Here is a 20,650-nt window from a genome sequence, read left to right as displayed (position 1 = left end):
TTTAGTTAACAATTTGGAACATCTTTGCTTTTGTCGCCGTCTCTCACTCTCTCACTCGTTTTTCTCTCGTTTGTACGACGGGAATGGAGAATAATACTAATAGCTACGATGAGAAGCCGACCGTGATGGTCACAAACGACGACGGAATCGACGCGCCAGGCCTCCGCGCTCTCGTCCGCGTCCTCGTCTCCTCCAATCGTTTTCGCGTCCTCGTTTGTGCCCCTGATTCGTACGTTACCACTACATTTTGTCAATCTTTTCTATATATACATATTTGTGTAAGTATATACATGTATATACGTTATATCTGTACGTATATGCGTAGATACTGGGCTGATCGTACTTTTATTTTGAGTTCTGTTCTGTTTTTATTATCACAGTTCAAACTGTTCGATGAAAGTTAGTGGCAGTTTCTGTAACTAATGGGATCGTCGTGGTCATTGTTGTATAAAATTTTCCTTGTTTTTTCTTTTTATCAGGGAGAAATCAGCTGTTAGTCATAGTATCACATGGCGTCACCCTGTTTCTGTAAAGCAAGTAGATATCGATGGAGCAACAGCTTATGCTGTTTCTGGTTTGATTTTATTTATTTTATTATTATTTTTCTTACCTTTTATTTCCTACCAGATAACTTTGAGTGGCAATTTTAATTTCATAAATGTTTAGAATTTTGAGGATGATCATTCCTGAAGTGTAGAACAATGCATTACAATCTTCAGTTCACCTTGATATTAGTATGTGTTAATGAAAGATGTTAGTCAATTTTTAGACATAATTTCAATACTTTATGTACTCTGCAGGAACTCCAGCAGATTGTACTTCTTTGGGTATCTCAGGAGCACTCTTCCCCTCAGTTCCTGATTTGGTAGTAATCTGGCTATATTGAGTTATACTGTTATAGAAATGTTGCATGTTAAATTTATACTACTTTGGATCATGTTCTCCACGTTATGTGGATTGACTACAATGTCAAACTTTATTTAAACCTTTCTTTTTTGAGACAATGGGGTGTGGTAACTGCTTTTTTTACACAAAACACTCGTATGACCATGTCACAGAAGATTGAGCCCTTTTTTTCCCCTAAAATTTGTTGTTCATCAAGTTTAGATTGTGTTGCTAGTTGTTAATTTTCCTTACTCTATGCTCAGGTAATCAGTGGCATAAACATGGGCAGCAACTGTGGTTATCACATGTTAGTGATCTTTTTTTTCCTCTATACACCTTCTATATATTAGTTAGCTCATGATTTCATTGCCATTAGCTGTGTCTTTGTTTCATAGTTGTAAATGCTGCAGCTTAGGTAGTGATTCTATATGGGAAGTCAGTTTTTGATAATTGCATGACTGATTTAGCCTATTATTGGAATCAGTGTCTATTCTGGCACTGTTGCAGGTGCTCGAGAAGCCTTCTTCAATGATATACCTGCTGTCTCTGTATCATATGAGTGGTATGTAGATATATGCCCATGACAATATGCTTGTATGAAAGTATCTATAAAGTAGTGTGCTGTTTGTTCTCTAGTACTTCCATGGTCTTCCTATGTGATTATTCTTGGTATGAAATTTCAGGGTTGGAGGTATCAGCAGTGTCAATGACTATACCCTTGCTGCTGAGGCTTGCTTGCCAATCTTCAGTGTAATGCTAACTGAGATTAGGAATAAAAATTATCCTCTTAGAGGCTTTCTGAATATAGATCTGCCGACAAATGTTGCCAACCACAAGGTAAATTTTATATTAGATTCCAACATTTGCACAAAATATCCTAAACTTTTTGTGCATCTAGTCCTGTCTATTACATACTTAGCATCTAACCAATCGGCTATCAATTCCAATATAGTTAATCTGCTAGTTGTTTTATGTAGGGCTAGAGTGAAAAGTGTTTGATTATTGCCAGCATTTGACAGAAATGCTGTTTGCTCAAAAAGCACTTTGCTATTTATGCTCTCTTTTATCAATATCTGTCTTGATTTTTATACTTCAGCTTTTTTTTTTTATCTCACCAGTCCAGCATTTTAGGCTGGAGTTCTACATTATCTGACCATCTTTTCTCTAATGCTTCATGCTTCGTCCTTGCTCTTCGCACATGGACATATATTCCTCAAATTTATTTCGCTGTGCCGTAGCTTTGTCAATTAAATTTAGTATTCTCTTTATTATGTCCGATCTCCAGGTGGTTGCAGCTTGAAAACTTGTTGGACTTGGTTAACAAAGTTGCATCTTAAATTTTCTTTTGAAAGGACCTCACATTTAGCAGGCAAAGGCTGGCTTTGTCTTGTTTTCTTTAGGGCTTTCCACTTTCTTGCTGCCACTTAGTTTCTTCCAAATCTGCTGTATTATCAATTTCTAACCTTGTTCATGGATGTTGTTGTTGTTTGCTTACTGAATATATGCAAAATTTTCTCTTAGTTTCTATGAATTAAAATAACTTAACAAATTCTGTACCATGTACGATAGCAAATACTTAGGTAAATGGAATCATTAAGGGTTTCATTTCCCGTTTCAATTAGGAAAGGAAGGGCACAGCTAACATATTTGCATGGCAGGCTGATTTTATATCTCAATTATTTTCCCCCTCAATCAACTGCTTGTGGCTTTGTCTATCTAGATGTCTTAAATTTATCTGGCTCAAGTGATTTTATTTTGGTTTAATCCCCCTGTTCTGAATTTTAGTGTAGAAGATCTCTTAACGATTATTAATTTGCTTTTTGTGCAATACCGTTGTTACTAGCATCTTCTTCATCATATGAATATTAGTAATTCTTCCATGCATTTATTCTGGATGTGTTTTAATGATTACTTCGGCTGTTTCTTCTCTCTCAAAAAGGGATATAAGCTGACTAGACAAGGTAAAAGTATATTCAAAATGGGGTGGAGGGAAGTTACTTCTGAAAGGCAAGGAGGAAAGATGTTATCCACAATGGAAATGGAGACGGATTCGGCTGCAAGGACAGAAACTGGTACATCAACAGAAGCAGGAGGACATCTCTTGTTTAGAAGAGAGGTGGTCTTTTATTCTCTTGGTGTATTTGTTTGTATACATACTATTCTGCTAAGTTGATTTTCCTCTGATTATGCAATGTTCATTGAACATTTTTGTTTTGCTCGGCTTTCTTCCACATGAAACAATGTCATAAGAAGATGACTACCTTGAAGAAATAGTTAAAATCTTTTATTCGGATGGCCAGTATGAAGGTAAACATTATCAAGTAGGAAAGTCATCGAAAGCATGTAAATTGAAACCTGGTTCTGCGTTACTTGTTGTGAATAAGTTGGGAGTGGAATGCCTCATCTGAGAGTCTGATTGGAATTGCTTGATTTTGGAATTGCTTGTCAATCTTTTGTAGGTAAGAGGAGCCCAAGTTGATGATGCTGATACAGATAAGCAATTTCTTCAGGAAGGATATGTGGGTATCTTTGCTCAACTTGATGCAAATTCTTTTAATTAAAACAGCCTTGTAATTGACGTGATACTCAAAATTTCATTTCAGATTACTGTTACTCCTCTTGGAGCCCTCTCTCAGGCAGAGGCTGATTTCCACTCCTTCTTTAAAGAATGGCTACCAAGTGTAGTTCAACGGTTCTCTTCATCAGCGTTATAATGCGGGTGATATCCCTCTGGTGAGTGAAATAATACTGAACATGACTCATAGGTTCTATCTCTCTCGTTTTACATGTTTGTTGCAAGAATTCCAGTATTAGGCAATGTGTGCAATCAGATGTAATATCTCCCCTAGTTGCTTTTTGGTTATTTCAGGAACTGGCTTAAGGGGCTGATCGGAGAAGGACTTTTGAACTCGACTGCTCCTGAAGTAATTCTCCGGGTTCCTCTCCTCCCTTCCATGCTCCGGATTTACACTGAAATCCTAAGCAGTTCTAATGTGATTGAAATTCAAATATTTGATTTCGTTGTTGATGAATGTATCCTCCTGGTAATTGAAGAGCTGGTTTAAATCGGCTTTAGCCTAAATAAAAGAAGTTTTAATATCACCATCATTGGCTTCATTATTGTTCATATTACATTACGGCCGAAGTCCTACTTGTTCTCCATTTAAAAATCTATCTTAATTTGGTAATGGAAATAAATTTTAATTGGTGGGAGTGCTCTGTAACCTAACTAATTAATTTCATTTAACCTAACTAACAAATGAAATCCCTAGTCCAAATGCACTTTAAGGGTACATTCCAATCCAAAATTGAACTTTTAGGTCTGAGGCAGTGTAGACTCTTGGCTCACTCTAAAATTCTTCGGCGGCCCTAACCATAAAGCTGTAGAACTTAGGCGGATCTGACAAATTATCTAAATTTTTATGAAGTGGCCGTAATTCTTTTATTCACAGTTAAATTAAGATTTATAAATGTTTTAAAATGAAAATGAAAACACTAAAATAGGATGGTGAATGGTGATATTCATTCAAATTCCGTTAATGCTGCCTAACAATTTAAGAGGATTAAATATAAGAAAATTCTAAAGTTAGATTACGTACTATCAGTAGCAAAAGAATGAAAAAGAAATTAATAACCGTGGACGTTCACTCCAAGAAAATTAGCGTGTCTTAAACAAAGCCAACTTTGCCTATAAATTCTGTAAGAATTTAGAGGTGAAGGCGTGAAGCAGAGACAGTGAAATAACATATGAAATATTTGTCTTGTCCGTATAAAGATGGAAAAGCTTGATTCTTCTAACAGCTTTGAGCAGAGGCCAACTATCTTGATCACCAATGACGATGGAATTGAGGCACCAGGCTTGAAAGCCTTGGTTAGCGTCCTCGTTTCCACCCATCAATTTAACCTTCTTGTCTGCGCCCCTCAACGGTACGTAACGCATGCATGCTAATTTTCTTGGAAAATATTGTCAAATTTATTTATATTTTACAATTTTGAGAGTAGTACTATTGTGGTAGTGTAGTAATAATTCTCTGTTAATGATGTTATTGCAACAACTGCAGGGAAATGTCAGCCGTTGGTCATAGTATTACATGGCGCCGACCACTTTCTGTCAAGCAAGTAGATATGCATGGAGCAACAGCTTTTGTGGTTTCTGGTTTGATGCATGATCCCCATGAAATCTACTTCATGGATAAATTTATGTTTCTTTTTTGGAGTTTGAACTAACAGAGGGGACGTACGGTGTTAACACTTGAGGTGTTTGCTTGCATTTTTCAGGAACTCCGGCTGATTGTGCATCTTTGGGTGTCTCCTCAGTGCTCTTTCCTTCAGTTCCTGATTTGGTACTTCCCAGGATTTCATATGTCGTTATGAAAGACGACGATACCCTTCAGAAAATTCTTGCTAGCGTTATCAAAAACACAAATTTACTAAAACTTCGTTAAAGTTAGTTCAGTAATCTTGCGAGTTGTTGTAATGCATGTCTAATTTTGTTGGACAGGTTATCAGTGGCATTAATCAGGGCAGCAACTGTGGTTACCACATGTCAGTAATATGTTCTGTTATTGAATTTTCATGTGGTTATCTGTTATATTTTATTGAACTAACTTTTCCCTAGTAGTAGCTGTTAAAACAGCTGTGTTCCAGATTTGGTTCTGTCAAATATGTTGTTGATTTAGTTGTCTGGCAGGCTTTTCTTCATGACAATACTTACCAAGTTTCATCACTCAAATTGCAGTGTTTATTCTGGTACGGCTGCTGCTGCTCGAGAGGCCTTCCTAAACGGTGTACCAGCCGTCTCGATATCATATGATTAGTATGCAGGCATATCTTGCTTTTATGTTACCGGATTAGAAAGAATATTCTGTGCAAAGTTAAAATTTAGTTCAGTGTATCAGCAGAGGCCAAGCTATGGTTGCCAATTCTCAGAATACGTTATCAATCCTGATGCGAAGACCTATTCCACTGGTTCTCTTCATAGTTGGTTTATTTATGAGTGTTAACGATTTAACATATATGGTCTTGGTTCAACTTCCATGTGATACCTTCACAATTATGCCGCCAAATTAAAGCCCAAGACTGGAAATCCTTTCCAATATGTCCTCCTATACGTTCTAAAATCTAAATCTTTTGCTAGTGATTATTTAAGTTCCTTGTGTCCTTTCCTATTGTAGTTATGGTGGTAAAGGAGGAGGAGAAGCTGCCAAGGTTCTGCTAGTTTCCTTTTATGTATATCCTTCTTACCTTGAATTTGGGATGAGATGAGAGATAAGATTTTCATGGATCAAGTAATTGATAGAGTAATCATGATCGAACCTGGTGCAATGTAACTCCAACTGCTTCAGAATTATGCCACCAAATTAATCTTTACTAGTTTTCTTTTTTCATCTTTATTTTTCTACAATACACTCTAAATTAATCTTTATCAGTGATGATTTAAGATCCTTGTGTCCTTTTCTGTTGTAGTTACGGTGGGCTTAATTCAGAGCAATTGGAGAAGATGCTAAGGTTGGACTAACTTCTTTCCTTCTCTGTTAATTCTATTTACTTTTTTGAATTGGATGAGATACGAGAAATCTGATTTTTCGTGGACCAAATACTGGCCAGAGTAATCATGACCAAACTTTTGCCCCCCAGATCAGTGATGACATAACTAATAGGGTAGCTTGGTTCTGGCAAAAGTCTTGCCTTCTCAAACAGCTAAAGCTTCTCATAAATGTTGGTTACAGCTAACAGAGTTTAGACCACTCTACATTTTACCTAAAACTTTTTCATTAGCATTCTAACTCCCACTCTCTTTCTATCTCAGTATTACAATGAGCTAAATATGGCTAGTTCTGGTAGAATTTCGTTAACTTTTTCTTTTCTTCCACTAAATATTGCTATTTTGGGTACTCAAGGCTTGATGCTAAAGCCAAGACTCAAGACCATGCATCTGCTGCGAAGACTTGCTTGCCAATAATCAGCGCAATACTAGTTGAGATCAAGAATCAGGCTTATCCTCAAGGATTCTTTTTGAATATAGACCTGCCAAGAGATCTTGCTAATCATAAGGTAAATTTCTTATTACTGACTGGTTTATTTCATGCCACTATTCTTATCAAGTAAAGGTAATGTTCTCAGTATTTCAGCCCATTTGGCAACATCCTTCATCAAATTGTTCTCTGCCATGTCTTAAAATCCTACATCACACTGCTTTCCTCTGAATTCCATCTTGCTTACAAGCTTGCCTTCATATATTCATCTTCTTGCCCTTCCTGGAAAGTTTCAGCAAGTTCTGAAGTTTTGCAATTTTCAGTGCATGCATTTTATATATGGTTCTTTCCTTTACCAGCTTATATATGTGTGAATTGATTGGTTTTCTAAGATCTCAAGCTTATGTTTTTTCCTCAAAGAAGGTTTTCAGTTTTCTGCAAAAATAGTTTCAACCCATATAGGTAATAAAAATTTGTGAACTAGCCATGAGGTGAGTTAACGCTGCTGTGCCATCAGTTACCCTGCATTTCAAGTGGCAGCAGCCAGCAGGAAACTAGATGACATAGCTGGGAAGGTGATCCAATAACTTAAAATTTTGATTAGTGAAGGTTAATTTTCAAACCTTATCATCCTAAAGGAGTTAAAAATCATGCATCTTGGATCTTTCTAATAACGAAATCAAATGATACATCTAGTTTTATCTTGAGGATGTTGCCATTTCATCGTTCACAATGTGATGATGATATTCCTTGACTTGTTTCATCTTGCCTCCAAAAGGGGTATAAACTCACTAAACAGGGTAAAAGTATGCTGAAGATAGGATGGAGGCAAATTACTTCTAGTGTTCAAGGAGGAAAATCATTATCAACAGTGTCGGAAACTGATGCATCATCTATATCGCAAGAGAACCTTCTATTCTGTAGAGAAGTGAGTTCCTTCCCATATTATTTACGCAATTATAATATCTGTAAACATTGAGACCCCGAGACGCAATCAAAACTGAGAATTCAGTATGCCATCCTCTAAAGTCTTACTTGAATGAACATTGGCTCTTTTAATATTTTTCCATGATTGAGAGTTTCTCCATAACCGGTTCTCTTTTTCAATTCATACAGTTGAGGGGATTCAAAGTTGACAACGATGAATCAGATCAAAAGTGTCTTCAGGAAGGATACGTATGTATTACTTCACTTCATAGAATTGATCAAAAACAGATAGTACCTCCTGATTTTTCATTGATGGTTAAATTACATTTCAGATAACCATCACTCCTCTTGGTGCCCTCACTCATCCAGACAATGATTGCCAAGCATACTTTAAAGATTGGCTCCCAAAAGTGGCTCAGCAAATGCGTTACAGGGACGATTAAGGCTTGAGGAATGAATGATAATGACTAATTACTTCAATATGTTAGCTTTTTAAACTTCATAATGCTTCAATTCTCAATTCCATTGTCCTGTACTTGTTTCATGTCTCAGTTGATGTCCTAATCCTCGCCTTGTAAGCTTCAGAAAATGAAAAGCGAACAATGCTAAACTTTATTAAATCATTTTCTATTCGTAATCTCCGTTCAGGATAGCAATAATTACATTGATATGGATAAGTTTTATACGTTCAAAGCAAGCATGCTACTTCGTAAAGATACTTGCGGTTGTACTTACACGTATGATAGCTTTACGAGCCAATGGGAGAAATTGACATCATTGCCTGACCAGACTTATGCCCCAAGCAATTTGGAACTCTTAGAAATTCCTTTGATTATGCAAAAAAGGTGTTGATAATGCATTACACAGGTGTGATATGGTTTTTAATGGATAGCTGAGTTGTTTATGTCATCACCTCCAGTTTTGGAGGAGAATTATAAGCAACGATGCTGCATTGTTATCTGCCTTGGTTTATGGAAAAATGATAAGTTCTGCACTACTTCTAGGCTGATTAAATGAGCTTCCAGGGCTGAAACAGTTGCTAAAAATGATCTCCTAGATTCCTCCTTGGCATTAGTCTTAACTAATATACTGCTGGCATTTTAGAATAATTACTCTTCTTCCCCAGTAAGAACACAAAAGACAAAAAACCTTTAATGGTGCTGTAAAATTATGGGAAAACATCATTTAATCCATTAAGCATCTATGGAATCAGTTTGAAATTCGCTGTCGTGCTTGTTTGGACTTATTCACGTCTCCTATTTAATGAATAGTTGTCAGTGCTCCCAAGTTTTCTTATTCTGTCAGACTTATGCTCTGAACCAGAAATCAGATGAGACAGAAAATAAACATTTACTTTTAGTAAATCATTTTATTTTTGGGTGCTTATGGCTGTTGCACTCCCACTAAGCAGCTGATTTATTTGCCAAATCATAACATAGTTAAAGAGGTGGTCATTTACATCAGCAATAGAACTTATTTCTGCTGTGATAACTAATAGGTCAACAACACTCATCAATCAGTCCATTTGTGAACAATTGAGGTGAAAAGAGAAATTTTCACCTGCTCTTTACTCCTCCTTTAAATAAGAAGGAGAGGTAAGAAAAAAGAAAAAAAAAACAAACTTTTGCTGTTGGATGACTTTGTTCATATATATGTTAAATCTGTCCCAAGATTGATCACCTAGGATTTCAGGGGATGAAATCAAACTTGTTTTACTCCTAAGGTTTTAATCTGAGAAGGATATCTTTGATTAAATTATAATATCTTGCTACATAGAGATTTTAGTCTACCAATTTTGCATACAAAATCTGCCCATGCTTGTACTTTACACCAATTGTTTAAGGTCAAATAAAGGCATGGAAATTCATGTAGGTTATCACATCCATTCAAAATTTTCCCAAGTCAACTTCAGGGGGATATGAAAACAAGAAATAAACTGCCATCCCCCAACTGCTGAAAAGTGACAAAGCAACAATAGGAAGCCACATTTAAGTAAAGAAAAGGCCAACCTTTTGCTTTCCCCAGAGCTTATCAATTATAATCATCAAGTTTAAGGAAATTTGAGGATAATTAAGAGGATTAAGGGCCAGTTTCGGAAATTAAATTTGATTAACCTTATGCAAAAGGTGAAGTAAGAAAAAAAGGAACAAAAAAGTATGACTCATATTCTGGTATCTGATGCATTTCCAAAAGGGAAGTTAAGAAGAAAAGAGACAAAAGTAAAAACTGTTTCATGGAGTATAAAACATCATAAATATTTTATGTACAAGAGTGGAGAACTCTCAGTATTGTTGCTTTAGAAACTCTGGCCCTCAGAAGGGCCTTCACCGTTTAGCCGGCAAGGAAGGTGCATTTGACTCCACCAATATTGACCATAACACATGCACATCTTCATAGGGGCAGGATTTGACATCCTCATACAAAATGTATATCCCTCTTCCTGAGAAATTCCAAATAAAAAATTTTCAGTCTAAGAAGATTAAAAAAAGAAAAAGATAAAAGGAGAGAGTTCAATACTGATGAGTAAATGCAGAGCTGCTTAGCTGGAAAAGAATGTTGATGTATGAATGAGTAGCTAACATATTTGGTACAAAGTTCAAAGTCATCTCATTCTTGAAACCATCCCAACAATGAAGAAAAGGTAAAGCAAAAGATGCATTGAAGCAGAGTTTGGTTCAATTTGGAATGCTTTTCCCAAGATTGTTAATGAAAGTGAACTGGCATTGGCGCCATTGGTGAGAAGTCTGTACTGAATTTAAAACCATGAAAAGAAAGAAAGATGAAGATAAACCGAAAACAAAAGAAAAAAAAAAAAGGAAAGAAAGAAAAGAAGGGAAGGGAAGGCTGCAAACTTAGCATGCGTGTGAGTTGGAAAGAAGAGAAATGATGAAAACGCAGTGATTATTGGCAACATACTCTTCTTTTGAGCTGAATGTAAACGGAACCACAGTTTCTTCAGTGGAGAGAGGAGGGATTGCAGCCACCCCATTTGGAGAAGAGGGTGTGGCTCATGTAGGTGAAAAAGTGGGAGCAAAAAATAAGACAACAGAAGAACTGTAGGCTTTGCTTAGACAAGCAGGATGAAGTCTATGCCAACAAATTGTTTTTTGCCCTTAAAAATTGTTACCTTTTATTGAAAACATTTTTGCATTCGCTTGCTTGCCAAATCATGCACATCACATTTTGCTCTTGGTGCAGTGTCATTTTCAAAGCCCTTTTTCCCTTGCAGAAGAAGAAGCCACCCCACCAATCAGCTGTGATTTTCACACTTCTGCACAATTCTTTTTTGCCCCATTTTTTCTATTCACTAACTTCCCTTATCCCTCAAGCCTCTTCCAGTTTCCTACACTAGAGCATCATTTTTAGCAAATAAGTTTTTGGATATAGGCAGCAATACTACTCTAATGGGGTTTCTTCCTTGTTTTGCCTTTTCTGGGCCAGCTCTTGTGTTCTAAGTAAACCAAAAAAAGAAAAAAAAAAAAAGACTTCAGATAAGAAGTCTCCTGCAAGTGTCTTCCTCCCATAAGACACCTGTCCTATGGGGTGCCTTCAAAGTGTCACGATGGCATGGCTTGCTGACCCAGAAATTGGACTGATCAATCATTATTAGAAACAACCTAGAATTGAATTCACTCTTCTCAGCTTCTACTCATTCTGTGCATTTTAATTTCTTCTTCATTAAATACAAACTCTTGATCAAGCTGGAGGCTAAAGCTTGGTTATAGATTGGAACAGAGCAGTTGCAGCAGAAATTATTATACCAGTTAGCAGTTTTATTTCTCTCTCTCTCTCTCTCTCTCTCATCTTTAATTATATAGGAATTGCTCTCATAAATTTGTAATGGATGATATCATGCATCATTTTTTAATGCAAAAATAATAAACCTATTAACCCAAAAAAACAAACAAAATAAGACTACGTGCAATGGCAGTTTAAGCACGTGTCACCTTGTAGAATTAATGCAAAGTTTAGTTCATTTTCATGATTTTTCCTTCTATAAGGTACAAGTATCATGTTTTGTCAGCACTTGGCACCATCAACAAACCATAGAAGCTTCTCTCTTTCAATTTGTTAATTCCTATAACTTTCATATAAAAGATTGGGTCTAATTTTTATTTGTTTCTGAATATTTTAACTAGGAAGAAGATTAATTATATTGCAACAACCAAAAAGATAAATAATTTATGAATTATTGTTTGAGCTTAAATAATGTAATGTAACTTTCTCAAAACGTAATGGAAATAATTTATTAAAGTTGAGTAATTTTAATCATGATTGGGATATAAAAATGGGATATCACAAATTAATCATTTATTGAAGGTCCAAATGGGTGGGGAACTTTTATTTTTTTGAACAATGGATTACTGTTAAAACGTAGGCTTTCCTTGGGCCCAATTGCCCATGATTTACAATGGGTTTCAAATTCTAAAGTGTAGGTCCCTTTGGGCTCCTGACTGTAGAGACAAGAGAAGGCTGGGCCAGCTCCAAAAAAAGTGAAGAATTTATGAGTTTTGTTTTTCTTTTCAAAATGCTCATTGAGAATTAAAAGTGCAATTATAATAGCACTCGAGTATTTAATTTAATAATAAATAAATAAAATTTTATTTTTCAAAAAATTTAAAAAAAGGGTAATGATAATATTTCAGCAGGCTCATGTCCACATTCATCAAAACTACTTAGTAGCAAAGAGATAAAATCTAAATATTATGATTAAAAAATATATCCAAGTACAAGATAGTTTCAACTTGGAAATCAATGGGAGAGTTGAATTATTAAAGGGGGCAAAATCATAGGAGAGAGAAAAGGACAAACAAATACGATGGGGCATCAATGAGAGCTGTTTGGAGCCATGCAGTGATTAATAACAAGCATGTTGATGCGGTTTTGTACTAATTTGCCAGGCCAAAGCTCAGGTCATGATAGATGGGCTGAAGCTATTGGCCCTGACCGACCATCAGTCAGTCCAATTGAAAAGAATACAAAAATTCTGCAGTCCATGAGAATCAGGTTTCTGAACACGCCATCCATTACACCTAACATTATTTTTTACCCCTATTTTACTAGTATGTTTTAGGTGGTAAACAAATTATTGACAATCATTGTTGGTGTAGACTAACCTTAACGCTAGCTGACGGTATGTTTATAGGTATAGACTCTTCATGAACATAGCCATTTCTAGTACAGCGAGAATAAAATCAAAGGTTTATGTGGCGATTTTATCTTTTTTTTTTTTTTTAATTTCTACAATTGTCCAAATTCCAAGAGATAGAAAAGTTACCAGAGTATCTCCATCAATCATTTCGTTGTCGGAATCTTCATCAGCAATCAAATATAGCTGTCAATTTGGTCCTTCTGAGTGTCGAGGATCAAATTAGGCCGTGCTATGGTAAGCCCAATCTAGTCCTTACAGTGCTTTGTTTTTTGGTTGGTGGATCATGTTTAAGCCCTCAGAACCACCAAATGAAGGAGTTGAAGACCTAGCCATAGGTGTAATATTTTTTCATTAAAAGAAAGAATGGTATTTTTAATTTAATCCTTATGCAATATTCTTACTCATAAATTTAACCAATTAAATATTTTAATATGATGCTCTCATTATATTTCATCTATCAACTAATTAAATTACAAATAACTATTTTTTTAATTTTATTCTCACTAAATAATTATATATTTTATTTTATTTATTTCATTTCATGAATTAAATGTGCAGTGCAGGAAACAATCAAAACATATTTAATATAAACCTTCACATATATATAAAATAATATAAAGGGAAATATTATGATCATAATATAAAATTTGACTGATGGTGTAAGAGATGGAGCATGGAATTAGAGTCAATACCCAAATTAAAGGGAAAGAATCCCGTGATTGATTTCTTTGTTAGGAAATCCCGTGATTGCTTTAATCCTAGCTAGCTCGTAGAGTCCTTTTACACCCAAATATATATAGAAAATTAAGAAAAGATAATACTTAACCAACAAGGATAAGTTCAATTAGATTGTTCATCTCAACAATAAGGTCACTAATAGATATTGTAGCAGCTTATGTACCCCGGATTTGGGTGATCTTAAAATATGTCAAGCTATTAATAATTTGATTTTTACACCATAACGACAAAGCTAAAACACATGCATGCACAACACACAGTGTCACTTATACATGAGCATGCATGCATGCACAAGAGTTAAAAAAAGTAGATTAAAATTCAGCACTAGATGTCTAATCACTTAATATAATGGAACGAATTTCTGGTCTAATCATGCCATCATTTCAATACATTATCTTCACCAAAAAAGTTTAAAGCTTAAAAGATAAAGTATATGATTATTAGCACTGCTTTTACTTGAATTGTCATCTCATTGGATTGGCCGCAAAGATTTGCTTAATTATAAACCCACAATCATTCTTCCATGGTTGCTTTTATTACTTTAATTAATCATGCCATTAGTTTAAAGCACAGTCAACCACCACTCTACTTTTCCATTTTTAGTCCCTACATGTTTAATAGTTGGGCTGCTGCTCAACGTAACACCTTCCAAAAAGGTTCACTGAATATAGGAAAATTAATTTAAAGTTTTGGTTTAAAAAAAATGAAGCCGAACAAAGGGATTCAAAATGCATGCATTTGCATTGTAATTAACTCACAAAATAATACACTAACTGAAAGAACTTTAGGCTTTGTGGGCTAACTTGCATATCTTCACCTGTCTACTCTTTCGCTGTTGAGATTTCTCTTTCTGCTGTTCGGATTTCTTTACTGCGCTACTGTTTCCTTTCCCTTCCCACGTTTGGTAAATATTTTGCTAATAATTAATTTTAGACATACGAGAAATTCGCCCTACACAAAATGAATTTCGGATATTTAAATTATATTTTCGATTATTATTCTATACATCGGTTTATGAATAAGTTGTATATCATGTGTATGTAATGTTGTGAATGTAACAAAATGTAAATTATTCAATTAAATAAACATATAAAGATAGTAGGAATTCAATTTTCATATATTTAATAACAGATTATTTGCAAATATCCGTAATTAGAGGTGTCGTTAGTGGATTAAAATAATAAATTTTATCTTAATTTAGATTAAATATAGCATATGTATATAAGTTTGAAAATTCAAAATTGCATGTGTCAATAAGAATTATAGTACCTGGGATAGTAATGGTGAAAGCTATAACTCAGCAGTCATCACCTCGTGTGCTTGTGGATTTTCTTTTGGTATCTTTTCTTTTTGTAAGGGTATAAATGCTTCTATTGAGGTTTTGTCTAGTGAAAAGGTCTTCCAAAGATGTATGATTTTGATCCTAAAAGAGGTGAGTGAGTGAGAGCATGGCTGCTGACCAGGGCCAGGCGCAACCAACTTTTGTTCAATGGCGGGGCCATGGGTGCAGCCACAAAGCCATGGGTCCCCTACACCATGTGAGAATTGTTCGTGAGCTGTGTGGTCAACATATTACCAGCCCACAAATGGGAAGTGTATTATTCATCATGAAAAAAAAAAAAGCTGTGTCTAACCTTGTCTTTCCCTTTTAACGGTTCCTCACAAGGAAAAATTAAATGCTCCCCCTGGCCACTCCGTTTGTCTTTGGCAACTTGATAGTTGACACCTAACGATCTTGCTTTTTTCAAACGTTAACAAATATTCAACATCATGATCTCTCACTTTCACTTTTCTTCATGCAATTAGGTGGAGAAAAACTATATCTTTTTGTAAGGAAAAAAATTTATAATATTATATTTTCTTTTCCTTTTAAAAGAATTACGAAAAATAATCCTCTTTATAAATCAAATTCAAAAATATCTTTTATTATAATTTTAATTATTTTTAGTCAAATTTTTATATGACTTAGCAACAATACTCTTTAAACAATTTCGGACAAATTAAAATAATATCGGTTTTCTCTATTTTGCCATTCACATAAAAATTTCAAAATTAAATATTGATTTCTCTCTCTTGACAAATATTGTCTATCTCACCATTCAGCTCTTTCTCGTCATCCCAAAGAGTAAATATGACATCAAAGTATGTGTTATAAGCTATTGGGTTTATTGGTTTATTCATATAATCTCAAAGTTGAAGGGTTAAAATTGATTAGACATATTTGTAAATTAAAACATTATATGACAACTTAAACATGGTTGTGAGTAGGTAAATTAATTAGGTATTAGTTATTGCATTATTGGTTTTTAGATATTGTGTTACTGGTTTTTAGGTATTGCATTACTTAATTATTACGTGACTGATTTTTAAGTAATACGTGACTGGTTTTTATTATCTAAAAATTAGTCACGCAATGCCTTACTAACCAATCACGTAATGCCTATCGACCAGTTACGCAATGTCATATCAATCAGTTACGCAATATTTATAAATCAATCACGCAATACTTAAAAATTAGTAACGCAATACTTAAAAATTAGTTACACAATACCTAAAAATCGATTACGCAATACCTAAAAACCACTGAAACTATTAAATTTCATTTAATAAAATCAACAACTTCAAACAATACACCATATTCCATTTAACACCATATTCCATTTAACACTATAATCAACGAATATACTTACTTAGCGAAGAATACTCAAAATACTCAAAAGTTTTTCTTCATGTGTCATAAACTATTTCAAAATGCTTAAAAATATTCAAAATGCTCAAAGATTTTTCTTCGTGTATCAAAAATCACTCCAAAATACTCAAAATACTTAAAATTTTTTTGTTCTGATAAGAAATGCTCTAAAATGAATGATCTGACGAGAAAAGTTCAAAAGATACGAGTTGGTTTGAAGTGTAGACCTAAATATATTGGTCAGTTTTATTAAGGATAATTTTGTTCAAAAAAATTTTTTCTTGACTAAAAGTAATTAAAATTATTAAGAGAACTATTTTCAAAAATACCTTTATGTATGAGAGGTATTTTTGAAAGAACCCTTTATCTTTCACCAAATAGATACTATTTTATTAGTCAGTGAAGGTTATGAAAACTATTGAGATATGTAAATATAGTATAAATTTCTAAAGTATATCTCTGGCTTGTTCCTTGTGTTTTGAATATGTAAGTGATTATTGGATGGTGTAAGGTGAAACAACAATTATCAACTTTTTCTAACTGACTGATTACTTCCCTGCGAGGATTAATTAGCAGCCATTTTCCAAAGAGTTTGGTATGAAGATTAAAAAAATGCTACTAATTGTTTTAAAATTTGAATGAGATTAAGAGTTTTTCAAATGTGATAAAATGCTTAAGGTCAGGCTAGGTAAGCCATATTTTTTAACATTTTTTTAACTTACTCTCTAAAATGGGCAGTTGGCATTTGGGCATGTTAACTTGAAACTGTGTAGTTAGTCAAAGCATAGATCATTAGTAGGTATATATGCATCTTCTCCCCCTCTCCAAGTTTCACGTGTTCATATGTGAGCTAGCATTGCAATGGATTCTCAAAACCCCAGAAAACCCGTACCAAATTAAAAAAAAGGAAAACTTGTTTCGTTGCTGCAACCTTGTTCCTTTTTAGGGCCTAGTTTTGAAAAGAGACAAGATCCCTTAACCTAGTTTTGTCCAAAACAAACGTCATCAAAACAAGACAGGCAGCCCGGCCGCATCTTAGTCAATTTGCCAACTTGAAAGAAAAAAATAAGACAAGGAAATTAAACCCAATACCCTTCATTCATCACCTTAATTTGTTTTTGTTAAATTAGAGAAAGAGAAAAAGAAAGAGAGAATATAGGCCAGAGGGGAAGGCACTATGATCATTATTTTGAATTTAAAAAACAATGATTAAGACATGATAAAAATGTTATATGGGTTAGAAAGGGATTGGTGGTTTTGTGTGGTGTGAAGAGCATAATGTAGAAGAAGAGCTAAGGAGGAGGGAGGATGGTGTGTTCAAAATTTGAAATCAAAATCAAAATCAAAATCTACATACAAAAAAGGGAGGGGGGTTTTCTTTTCTTTCTTTTTTTTTTTTTTTTATAAGGGTAGGTGAACTAAGGAAAAACAACTTTAGGACACTTGGGCCACATGGGGGGGATTGGATGTGAGCCAGCAATAAAAGAAAAGAAAATGATATCCCAAAAGTCATCATCTTATGCCCCCAGTTATCCAACCTGACACATAGTTGGCAAGTATCAAACAAATCTTTACTTTAATTTGGAGGAAGAGAGAGAGAGACGAGAAAAAAGGGAGGGGGGGGTGCTTGCGCTTGGATAAAGAGGAGAATCTACCACATATTTGAATGGGGACAAATGAAACAAATCTTTCACTAAGTACCATCTTTTCTATTGTTATTTAATAAGAACGATAAAGCTTGCTTCCACTTTAACTTTGGGAAACCCAATTTACCAGCCTATACTTGGGTTGGGCCACATTGAACCTTTATTTACCCAAACCCCCAAAAAACCTTCCCCTTTATTTTTCCCTTTTATACATTTTTTTAATGGGTTAAGACGAGTATTTCCTTTTGCCTTATTTCGCTATTCTCCAACGCGCTATGCAGCCATTTGCATTGCTGCGTTAGATTATCCAGCCATCCTTCCATTTTTCTTGAACCTGTTTTATGCATTCATAAAGCATATATATATATATATATATATAGTACTGTAATTTATGTGTAATATTTTGCTTGAGTCATTTTGAGTATGTGGAGAATTATTGAGTGAATAAATACGAAAAATATGCAAAAATTATTAGGGTATAAACTGGGCATGTCAGGCATTATTCATTCAGTTCAGATTGGCGCAGAAACTTGATTGTCATATGAAAATAACAACGTACTACCATTAATTGGACCAGTATGAAAAAGGCCAACATACCATTAATGCTAAGGATATTGTTTGTCACCTCCTCTGAACCAGAATGGGATTTGCTCAGATGATTTGAGCTCCTTTCCGGGTTTTGACTTTGGCCATCGAAATTAGGCAAACCTCTTTTCCACTGTTCTATTATTAAACAGAGTAAAAGAAAACATTGAAATGGAGTCGTAATGAATTCATGTACTATAGGAGATTAATTTATTTTTCATTTTAAAAAACTTTACACGTGGAGAATGTTGGGACATTTTGGTCCTTTCAAAGTGTGGAAAAGTCTCCGGCGTAACAACAACGGACTTTGGACTTTTTTTTTTTTTTATATATTTTTCTCTTTCATTTTTTGATATTTGGGGACGACAAATATCAATGTTTTGACTTTGTGGGACTATGTGTTTGCGTTAAAATATGCAGTGTTTTATGCCACTTCAAACATTAGAAATGCAATGACATTGATCTTCAAGTTTTCTTTGTTTTATGTTTTTAATAATTAAATTTGCTGCATTGAATTATATGGCTTGCATGCATGGGTCAGTACTTAATTACGTACAACTTGTAAAATAAAATATATTATACTACATAACTTAGTTTGATCTTGATATTATCTATAAAAGGAGTGAGGGACTAAGGGATGAGAATCTCACGATGCACATAAAAAGGTTTTGTATTGTTCATAGTAACATTTTGCATGTCATATTAAGCAAGACAAGGGATGAGAAGAAAATTGTGGTGAGAATCTCGACACCTGGAAGCAAAGGTTTAGTACAAGCCCAACAAGGGAAAAGAGGAAAATGAAAGAAAAAACCAAAAAATAAAAAAATAAAAGGAAAAAAATATTGGTGTTTCAACCTTCATGGCATGATAAAAGGAATATGTATACAGTAATATGTCGACAAAATTTGCTGTTTCACGGCAACAAGAAGCAGAGTGAAGTAAGTAAACTCCAACCCAAAGTACACGAAAATACTGTTTTTGTGTTACTTCCCCATTTTCCAAGCGTTATTATATCCCGAAATATCCGTTCGCGGGTCTCCACTCCCCCTTGGAGTACTCTTCAGCTAGCATACCTAATTATGTCCTTGGTGTTCAGAGGTTAAAATGACTTCATACGTATCCCTGCAATATTGTCTTCACAATTATGAAGATGCCTTACAACAGCATCTCTCCATTCGTTCCGATTCTTTTATTTTGAGTAAGTTTTAAATCATGGATTGCTATAGTTTCATATATGAATCTTTGCCCTTTGGTAAATGTTAATCTCATAAGGTAGTAGTTTTCAATATTACCATATACATTAAAATCATTCGTAAAACTTGCAAGGGCTGAATGCCACTGTTGTAGTTTAAGAATTTTACTCAAAGTTCACTTCAGTGGGCACCTTTTGACCACCTTTTTTGGCTGAAAGTTCACTCTGCTGTACTATGATCAACCAAGCGATGCAAATTATAATGAAAAGGAAATAAAATTGAAGGAGAAGTTATAATTGATTGACCGTGAGGTAATAAGCATGTGAACATAAGACAAAGTTAAACAAATTAACATGATGATCAGATTTAAGATTAGGATCAGACAGCCACACAGTACGACTTTCTTTGGTTTTCATGCAATTATATATGGTTATGCTTTCTTACATTTGCAGTGGCAGCCTTTCACATTAGAGTCCAATTCCCATAAATGAGCCTTGTACAACAGTAATGGCTCATGGAGGTACCTGAAATGAAGCTATTTTGGAAGTGTAGTAGTGAAGTTAAATGCAAGTCTCTACTAGTCTTTAAAAGGTTAAAGAAAAGGGGGAGCGCAATGATGAGAATATAACGGTTGGTTGGCTACGGGGTGGGGGACGGCGTTTTCCGTTAGGAATCGAAATCCCACTCGACAAAATAATGCGTTTTGGCATTGACTAAAAAAAAGCACTGTTGATGTTGAACCTACATTTAAAAAATATTTTCTTAGGTACGGGTCCATATAACGGCGTTATTAGCCGTCACTTCACTATATATAGGACTCTCTATATGCTCTAAACACCAATTATTCGACGTTTCTAGTT

General features: G+C 34.6%; 2 protein-coding genes across 2 annotated transcripts; both read left to right on the top strand.

The window, feature by feature from the left end:
* On the top strand, positions 1 to 3,987 carry LOC18602979 (Survival protein SurE-like phosphatase/nucleotidase). Its single transcript, XM_007034685.3, has 10 exons — positions 1 to 229; positions 480 to 574; positions 801 to 865; positions 1,149 to 1,192; positions 1,370 to 1,447; positions 1,569 to 1,722; positions 2,825 to 3,001; positions 3,345 to 3,404; positions 3,489 to 3,618; positions 3,755 to 3,987. Exons 1-9 carry the CDS (start codon positions 84 to 86, stop codon positions 3,597 to 3,599), a joined length of 930 nt encoding a protein of 309 aa, XP_007034747.3. The 5' UTR covers positions 1 to 83; the 3' UTR covers positions 3,600 to 3,618; positions 3,755 to 3,987.
* A 652-nt stretch (positions 3,988 to 4,639) lies between these two features.
* On the top strand, positions 4,640 to 8,407 carry LOC18602978 (uncharacterized). Its single transcript, XM_007034683.3, has 10 exons — positions 4,640 to 4,812; positions 4,947 to 5,041; positions 5,164 to 5,228; positions 5,387 to 5,430; positions 5,624 to 5,701; positions 6,352 to 6,393; positions 6,786 to 6,939; positions 7,639 to 7,788; positions 7,977 to 8,036; positions 8,120 to 8,407. Exons 1-10 carry the CDS (start codon positions 4,661 to 4,663, stop codon positions 8,228 to 8,230), a joined length of 951 nt encoding a protein of 316 aa, XP_007034745.3. The 5' UTR covers positions 4,640 to 4,660; the 3' UTR covers positions 8,231 to 8,407.
* Positions 8,408 to 20,650: the final 12,243 nt, after the last annotated feature.

Source organism: Theobroma cacao, chromosome 4, assembly GCF_053813885.1.
Source record: "Theobroma cacao isolate CCN51 chromosome 4, ASM5381388v1, whole genome shotgun sequence".
Classification (NCBI taxonomy): domain Eukaryota; kingdom Viridiplantae; phylum Streptophyta; class Magnoliopsida; order Malvales; family Malvaceae; genus Theobroma; species Theobroma cacao.
This window is presented reverse-complemented; position numbering and strand designations above follow the sequence as displayed.